Source organism: Gymnoscopelus microlampas (genome assembly GCF_963454915.1).
Source record: "Gymnoscopelus microlampas genome assembly, chromosome: 23".
In the NCBI taxonomy this organism is placed as follows: Eukaryota; Metazoa; Chordata; class Actinopteri; order Myctophiformes; family Myctophidae; genus Gymnoscopelus; species Gymnoscopelus microlampas.
This window is the reverse complement of record NC_139960.1, coordinates 17,393,322-17,402,946: the sequence shown is the minus strand read 5'-3', so window position 1 is coordinate 17,402,946 and position 9,625 is coordinate 17,393,322. Positions and strand designations below refer to the sequence as shown.

General features: G+C 41.3%; 1 protein-coding gene across 2 annotated transcripts in view; it reads left to right on the top strand.

Annotated features, from left to right (window-relative positions):
• The first annotated feature begins 3,004 nt into the window (after positions 1-3,004).
• The window catches only part of cpm (carboxypeptidase M), a 31,365-nt gene continuing 24,744 nt past the window's right edge, over positions 3,005-9,625 (top strand). For both annotated transcript variants that reach the window (XM_084049845.1, XM_084049846.1), the window contains exons 1-2: positions 3,005-3,318; positions 9,426-9,600. In XM_084049845.1, coding sequence (XP_083905971.1) covers positions 9,438-9,600 — 163 coding nt within the window. In that variant the 5' untranslated portion in view covers positions 3,005-3,318; positions 9,426-9,437. The remainder of the gene's footprint in view (positions 3,319-9,425; positions 9,601-9,625) is intronic.

The window sequence follows — 9,625 nt, the reverse complement described above, 5'->3', positions numbered from 1 at the left end:
ATGTCAGATTCCATCTCTATGTTGATGGGAGCACACTCAGCACAGCAACAACTTTTCTCATATGGTCTGATTACATCTAAACAAATCATTTTGACACATTGGAAAAAGAAGGAGGCTCCTACATTCAAACAATTGGCTCAATGAAATGACTAGTACACTTCACCTCGAAAGAAGAAGGTTCTCCTTAAAAAATAAAGAGACACAATTTGATAAGGTTTGGCTGCCAAACCTCTACAGCAGGGTTTCTCAAAGTGGGTGCCGTGACGCCAGTCCAGGGGTGCCGCAGAATACTTTGATAATATTTGGAATTCATCAATATCACTCACTTCAGTTTTATGTATTATCACTGAACATTATGGTCTTCGCCAGGCCGAAAGGCATGGCGAGAGAGTATGTTTTACCCCCTGTCCGTCCGTGTGTGTCCGTCCGTGTGTCCGTGTGTCCTGTCCGTATGCGACCAGCTAATCTCCGGCACCGTTGGCCCGGTCGCTGCGAAACTGTGCACACACACTCCTTGGATGCCAGAGCAGAACCTCTGCCCCATTTTTCACATGGGCCTGTTATAGCACCACCAGGAGAACGATTTGTGCAACACCATTTTTTTAATATTACTCCTACAGATTTTATCCAAACGTCATGCAAATCGATACACAGTATCTCTATTCGATTGTTCAGACGTGACGTTGCGCCCCGCTAGAATAACTTCCGGGTCCAAGTGTTTTAATGTTAATAATAATAATGTTAAATCATAATAATAAATAAATACTTTGTACTTCTATGATATTAGCATTAAGACCCTTATTAACCCTCAATGGTTCATTTCTGAAAAAGGAGGTTATTGTAAAAAGATTTACGGGTTCCAACATGTTGTTTACAATGAAGAGTGGACGGCGCTGGTGCCTTTTGGACCCGGACGCGACGTCGGACTACAAAATTACGTCAGACTTAAGAACCGAATAGTCATATGATCAACACAGATCTGTCCGATTTCCCATATTCCATCCTCATTGGCTAAGGTTGGCCTCCAAAGTTCGCAGGATTGGTCCGTTTTGAACAAAATGCCTCAAACTATGCACACAGCTTGCGATTTCCGTGAAATTTCACACGCACATTCCCACTAGGCCGAGGAAGAAATGCCACCCTTTTCACATTGGCCTGTTATAGCGCCACCAGCAGGTCTAATTTAGCATAAGACATTTTTGGAACAAAAAAACCCTCAAATCATGAATGCAGTGTCCGATTGCCGTGCAAGGCCTAAGAATAAATGGCACCCTTGTCACATTGGCCTATTATAGCGCCACCAGGAGGCCACAATAACGTACTTGACCTGGCGGAGACCTGTGCTCCAAGGAGCACTTTTTCTAGTTGTCTTTTTTTCCTCCTTTGGATTTTGTTGAATAGACAAAAATAAGACATTGTGCAACTTATATTACATTTTGCAACAGGCTCTGGATGATCCAGAGCCTGTCTACAAACACAAATCACTACAAGTAAAAAAGAATGTGACACTCACACAACCTGTGAGTCCCACGCAAAGGCACCAGATGTGGTTCCTCCCAAGAGCATACAAGCTTTACCAGAAGTAATAAACACTTTTTTTTATTGTTTGATGTGTTTAGAGGGGCCCTCTTGAATTGTAAGAAACATCATAATTCATATTGTTACACAATGATGTTTTCTCATAAAACGTCAACTTGAACTAATCTGTTGTTCTTCATTAAAAATGTAATTTTAAAAAGAACAGCACAGGCAGCAAAGTGTTGCCCTTCTCACAGAAGATGCACTGTTGAGGACAAGGAACAACAGGTCCAGCCCACTGTCCTCTACCTCCTAGTCTGATAGGATGAGCTGTGTGTCCTGACTGCTCTGCTGCTGTGTCTCAGGACAGTAGTGACAGTCAGTGACAGAGCCACCAGTGGTGGAAAGTACATTTACTTAAGTACTGTACTTGAGTACAATTTTGAGGTATTTGTACTCTACTTGAATATTTCCAATTTCCAATACTTTTACTTCTACTCCACTACATCTCAGATCCAAATATTCCACTACATTTATTTGAAAAAATGTGTTACTAGTTACTTTGTAGATTTTGATTATTATTACAAAAAATACATAAACCACGTAAGCAACATGAACAGTGACTTTTACTTTTGGTACTTTAAGTACATTTTGATGCCAATACTTTTGTACTTTTACTCAAGTACATTTTGAATTCCAGTAATAGAATATTTCTATATTGCAGTATTGATATTTTTACTTAGGTAAAAAATGTAAGTACCACCACTGCCCCCACATGATGTTGCTCTGTCCAGTATTAGCAAGTTCTATTGATATCCACTAGATGGCGTCATTACTTTATAAACGGAGCATCCAGGATGCATTAACGTCACTAAAAATCAGTTCTATAAACCGGGGTCCAGTTCAACGGATCATCTGACTTTTAAAAGAAAAGACAAGGGGGAAAAAACATTTACATGCAAACTATCGATATTAATAATATCGCTTTTACTCTGAAAATGTGCTACTATAGTAGCCTATAGACCAATTATTTGTTTACTAACGTTGAGACTGGACGCACAGGTGATTGTTTCACGCAATCAATTCTCATTCTGTGTTGGCTGGTGAGGCGCTGACAGAATGGGTTTCATTGAGCGCATACTGGTTGCACGCATACTGGTTCTTATCAGTGTGACTGTGACGTCGTCTGTTAAGGGGTCTATGGACTGTTTTAAGCTGTTGGACTTGACACAGTTATTGAGCGAGCGAGAGAGGCGTGTGTGTGTGTGTGTGTGTGTGTGTGTGGTGTGTGTGTGTGTGTGTGTGTGTGTGTGTGTGTGTGAGAGAGAGAGAGAGAGAGAGAGAGAGAGAGAGAGAGAGAGAGAGAGAGAGAGAGAGAGAGAGAGAGAGAGAGAGAGAGAGAGAGAGAGAGAGAGAGAGAGAGAGAGAGAGAGAGAGAGAGAGAGAGAGAGAGAGAGAGAGAGAGAGAGAGAGAGAGAGAGAGAGAGAGAGAGAGAGAGAGAGAGAGATTATTTTACAGTTGCCTCACTGAGGTGTCACTGAAGAGCAGAGTGGAGCTGGGTTTGATTTGAGAAGGTCAGGAACAGTAGGCTATAGATCAAGGTTAGACAGTCTTCAATGAAACACTAGATCTCTGAGGAACAAATAGCCTCTACTGTAGCTCTATAGTGTGAATAGAGTGCTTTTATTACGTGTTACTGTACCTGGCTTCCACTGATACCAGTCTAACCTTCATATTATTTCTGATGGATTTTCTTCTCTGACTTCAACACCTTCAACTCATCTGACAACCAACACAAAGTAAGATGTTTAAAAATATTATTTTTTGTTATTATTTCTCATTTATTCTGGTGTAGTCATGCTCTGTAGACCAGTGGTTCTCAAACTTTTTCATGTCAAGGACCCCCAAAATGATATGTATTCTATTGGCTGCGGACCCCCATCTCAAAAATATTTTTCAGGGACCTCCAGAAGCAATGATTTGCGTAAAAAATGTTCAATTTAAAATATTCAAAGATTTGCACACATTTTCAAGATTTTAAAAAAATGGCAGATCTACAAGCTCATAGCCCTGCACGAAGTGACGTGCTATGAACTTAACTTGTATATCTGCTATTTTTCAATAGCCAAAGTGTAAAATATGATTAAAGTGGTCAAAATGATTGTGACGCTACTGTATATTAACTCATGGGAACCCACTTTGAGAACCACTGCTGTAGACCTTTAGTAAATATTTAGTTCCAAAAGAATTTGAGTTTGAACAACCAGGAAAAGAGGTATACCTTCCAACTAGTGGAAAGTCCATGTGCAAACACATGGCTCTCAACACTCTTACATAATGCTATGTTTAAAAGGTGACATTTCGGTCAAAGAGAGACCACATCAGACAAGAAACATAATGTAAAAGACAGGATTATGTTTAAAGTACGCTACAGAGATGGTGATAAATAAGATGGTTAAGAGACCTAATGGATGAAGGGTGCAGGAAGTTCATATTTAATTGGACAATATGTGGGGGGGGGCGACATCCCGGGGTGTAGCCCACACACTGCAGACCCCGGCCAGGGTTCTCCATCAGGTGGTTCTTAAACTTTTTCATGTCAAGGACCCCCAAAATGTATATGTATTTGGCCGCGGACCCCCATCTCAAAATATTTAGTTCCAGGGACCCCCAGAAGCAAATATTTTAGTTACAAATGTTCGCTATATATATATATATATATATATATTCATTCAAAGATTTGCACAAGTTTTCACAATCTTTCAAATATAGCAGATCTACAAGCTCATAGCGTGGCACTCGGTGCTGCGCTATGAGCTTGTAGATCTGCTATTTTTGAATAGCCAAACTATAAAATATGGTTAAAGTGGTTGATATGACTGTGACACCAATATTAACTCATTTTGCTGGGGACCTCCTGGTAACCCCTCCGAGGATCCCTGGGGGTCCCCGGACCCCACCTTGAGAACCAATGACTTTAGAGTATCCACTGCCAACCGCGGGGATCACTAGTTGGCACTGACTATACTCCAGGGGCTTTCGCAGGCTATGACAGCAGCATGCCACCTAAAAAGAGGTGCTTATTAACCTGTCGAAGGATCTCCTCCAGACATCTACCTCATCCAGGTCCAGATGGCGGCCTGACTCAACAGCTGGTCCTACAGCGAGACAAAAAAATGCCTCTGGTGATAAACCCGCCCCATATTTGCATACTGGGCTCTGATTGGTCCCTCACAGCTTTGGAGGGAGAGAAATAAAACCTGGCTTTTTTTTTTTTGCAATGGCTGATTCGTCTGGAACCAGGCTACAGCAAAATGTGTTAATACGGCATCACAATCATTTTAACCACTTCATCCAATTTAGACATTGGCTATTCAAAAATAGCAGATCTACAAGCTCACAGCACGTCACTTTGTGGCACGCTGCAAGCTTGCGCAACATTTTTGAAAAATCTCGAAAATGTTTGGAAGATTTGTATTATTATTATTTTTTTAAATACCCAAATCTTCTCTTTTGGGGGTCCCAGGCACACAACATTTTCAGATGGGGGTCCGTGGCCAAACACATATCAATTTGGGGGTCCTTGACATGAAAAAGTTTGAGAACCCCTGCACTACAGTACAGACCCTGTCAGATCTTTGCCGAAAGGAACAACTAATCTGCACCCAGAGTTAGAATTGCACCAAAGCAGAGATTTGGCCGGTCTCCCTAAACATGTACCAAGAAGATGCCAGGAATAAACTGTCTATCAGAACAGACAGAGAAAATGAGAGCTTGGGAACCAATAGACAGGGTTCTTGTTTAGTGTTGATTTTAAGAGATTTTTTTAATTTAGTTTTAGTCATAGTCTTTTGAATCAAATTCCATTTAGTTTTAGTCAAATTTTATGAATCTGAAATGTTTTAGTTTTTGTCTAGTTTTAGTCGACTAAATATCATAAGATTATAGTCGACTAAATCTACAGATGATTTAGTCGACTAAAATATATTTTGGCGGTGCCTTGATGGCGTCGTAATGGCTGATTTTATACTTGGTTGCTGAAAATAGCCGATCTACAAGCTCAGTCGTGAGCTTGTAAATCTGCTATTTTCAGAGCGCAACCAAACATAAAATAACTTGTCTTTTAGTTCTACTAGTTCTTCTCCACTAGTCCTTCACTAACATTTTAGTCTAGTTTTTATTTGTTGACGAAATTGTCAATATATTTAGTCATAGTTTTAGTCATCACAACTTAGTTTTTATTTAGTTTTCGTCTGTGAAAAATGGTAGTCGACCAACATTTTTCGTCATAGTTTTAGTCGACGAAATCAACACTTGTTCACACACCTTAGTGGATTTGTGCGCATTCAGGCCAGGTGCCAACCCCCTTGTGGCTCTTTTCAACTAGGAAGGGTAAACCCTGAACCTTTCAAAACCTGAAACTTTACAGAACTCGTGAAGTTCTGTCATGGTTTTTCGTTTACGTTTCCATTATATCTAGAGCCATCCGGGGAGGAAGCGTACAGCATTAAAAATAAAGACAAATTAGCTGATCTACAAGCTCACAACACATTGCATTGCAACGTGTTGTTTGTAATTGTACTTAATGCGGCTTTATATGAAGATGCAGTTTGTAATTATAAACGTCTGCTGTTGCTGCTGCTGCTGCTGCTGAGCCTGTGGTCTGTGTCTCTCTCCAGTCAGACACGGTAGCTTTAGGCCTCGTTCCTATACCTCGCGCAAAACATTGAAATAGGGATATCATGGAAAGTATAGTATGAGTATAAAGAAGGAAGGCACTGGAGCAAACTTGGACAATTAAAGCCTTTTTTTAATAACAGGGTGCAGGCAAATAACGTGACAACGTTTCAATGACAATACATCTTCATCAGGTCATGGTAGTATAAGTATAGTAAAAATAGGAGTGGCTGCACTTCAGGTCGCTTAAAAGAACAGAATCAATCAGTGTTGATTTCGTCGACTAAAACTATGACGAAAAATGTTGGTCGACTACCTTTTTTCACTGACGGAAACTAAATAAAAACTAAGCTATGATGACTAAGACTAAATATATTGTCAATTTTGTCTATAGGGACTAGTGGAGAAGAGATCCAGTAGAACTAAAAGACAAGTAATTTTATGCTTGTTTGTGCTCGGGTGTTGTGCTCTGAAAATAGCAGATCTACAAACTCACAATGCGTCGTGGGCTTGTAGATCGGCTATTTTCAGCATGCAACCAAGTGTAAAATCAGGCATTACGACGGCATCAAGGCCTGCTGAAATACATTTTAGTCGACTAAATCAACTGTAGTCGACTAAAATCTTATTACTAAAATATGACTAAAACTAAATGGAATTTTATTCAACTAAAACTCAAAAAATCCAAGTAAAAGACAAGCTGACTGTGGGTGGAGGAATATGATACGATTGGCCAAGGGACAGTGCCGCAGGAGTCTCCACTGTCCCCTGGCCAGGGATGAGGGAGAGCAACGAGGCGAGGAACGGGCTGCTGTCCCTAGTCTGGCTGCTACCAATGCGGCGAACCCGGGACATGTGGCGCGCCGTTGCCCAGCCGCCGTTGCCCACAGCCATCATCGCTGTTAACTACAGAAGGGCACCACAGTGAGGGAAATGCTCGCCAATCCGTCTTCCCCGTAGTCTCAGTCGGGTAGGCCAAGCTGAAGAGCTATACTTAAAACTGTTTCCTCAACGGCGTCTGGTGCCACGCCCGCGATGACACTGGAACCTCTCTTTCCCTGGTCTGAACCAGGGACCCTTGCCATGATGACCCTGGCTTCTCCATCGGTCAAGGGATGTGGCTTAAAGGAGTAGTTCGCCCAAAAAAAGGACTTATTTTCTATCAATCACAACATTTGGAGCGACGCCCACTGCACTCTAGTTGGTTGGGGAAATAAAAGGTTGACTCCCACTTCCTATGCCAGAAATGTCAACAGATTGGTCCAGGCTTTCTTTTTGAGCAAAACGCGAAGGAAAATAAAAGGAGATCGAGGCTATCAAATTATTGGCCCATGAATTCAAGACTTCATGGGGTGTGTAATTGATAGTATATAAGTACTTTTTTGGGGTGAATTACTCCTTTTAAGATCATGCCCTTTGGCCTCTGAAACGCCGGCCGCCACCTTTGCCCTGGCTCAAAGCCCCCCAGTGGACTTTGAGCCAGGCTGGCTGAGGTGTTGTTTGAGGCCATTCGCAAGGCATGACCTCTGTGCCACTTGCTGCCACGCAAGACAGCGTTCCTCCTGGGTCACGTGGCCAGTGGAGAAGGGTTCACCAGTGACCCAGATGGACCACGACTCCTTGACCTGGCTGCAGTCTTTTGATTTCACCAGCCTGAAGCACAGCTGGCCCTGGAATTTTGCTTTCTCTGGAGCAGCGGTCTTCAACGTTTTTCAGGCCAAGTACCCCTTAGCTGAGAGAGAAATGAAGGAGAAGGGACCCATGTTGCAGATCTTTTTTTTTTTTCTTAGACTTGCTTGACAGCACTATCATCAGTGGTGTCTAAATTAATGTTCTTGTGTCTGTTTACACATTATCTTTTCTATTAATATGTTGGATTCATGTTAATGTGTATTTTTAGACATTTAATCACTTAAACCCTCAATACTTGGTAAATGTGCACCGTTGACTCTGTACATGGTATGCTCTTTTTCCCCCACTCTATGCCAAACCTATTTTCGGCTAAAGTTCCCCTCAGAATAAGGATGCTATAGGGTTCAAGTGGTTAATATAAACCCCCCCCCCTGTAGTAACTTTGAGGACCCCGAGGGGTCCCGGACCCCCTGTTGAAGACCCCTGCTCTAAAGAATGTTTTAGATTTTTACCTTTTAGCAGTGTAGTCTGGATTTTAGGATTTTAGATTTTGCAAGCTATGAAGATGTAGTTTGTAATTGTAATTGTATTAATACAGCTTTATATGAAGATGTAGTTTGTAATTGTAATTGTATTAATACAGCTTTATATGAAGATGTATAGTTTGTAATTGTAAACGTCTGCTGCTGAGCCTGTGGCCTGTTTTCCTCTCCGGTCAGGCACGGTAGCTTATGGGCCTCGTTCGTACCTCTCGCAAAACATTGAAATGTCATGCAAAGCAGTCAGGGATTCATGGAAAGTGTAGTAAAAATAGGAGTGGCTGCACTTCAGGTCGCTTCAGTTAAAACCCCAAATGACCAGAAAAATACAGAGGACATGGTTTTGGTGTCCTCAGTGGCCGCTATACGGACATGGATGGTAGGTTCTTCCGGGAATACAGGACTCAATGATAGATAGAATGTGCCAATTCTCCTGAAGAATATATCGTCTCTGTCGGGTGGAAACCTCATACTGTATGTCCAAAACTATGACTTTTCAGGATTCAAATTGAAAAGTAGCAAAAGTACAGATCTACAACCTGCGCCGAGTTACAAGCTTGTAGATGATCAGCTTTTTTTGTGATGCTGTAGTATGAACAAGTAGGGCGATAATTTACAAAAAAACACAAAAAGTTAAAATATGGAGATAAGAGGTTTCTGCCCGACAGCGACGATTGTTGCAGTTAAAAACTGGTTCTATATTTATGTTTTTATAAACTTTTTCCATCCATTTTTCGTTTGTATTGGTTCTCTTGGTGTGTGTTTTCTTGTTCTTGTCTCCATGTTGATCCCCCAGGGCTCTATACTGGGTCCACTCCTTTTCTCCATCTATGCCAAATATTTTTGCCAAATGCTCGCCCTGTTTTTCGTTGTGAAGTTCTCGTTAACCGAAGCATCACCTTTTTAATGTAAATAAAGTGACTTAACACGTTTTTCAGAATACAGATAATTTCATATAGATAGATAGATAGATAGATAGATAGATAGATAGATAGATAGATAGATAGATAGACTGAATAACATGATAATTATAACAATGCATTTTTCATGTTTTTCAGGGGGCAGTCATTATGACATTTTATGTCGTCCTTCCCGTGCTGCTGTTCATCTCTGGAGGTTGTGGGTTAGATTTCCATTACCACGACAGCCTGCAGACAGAGAGCTACCTACTGGACATCAACAGCACCTTCCCTGATATCACACATCTGTACAGCATAGGACAGTCAGTTCAAGGTACTCACACACACACACACACACA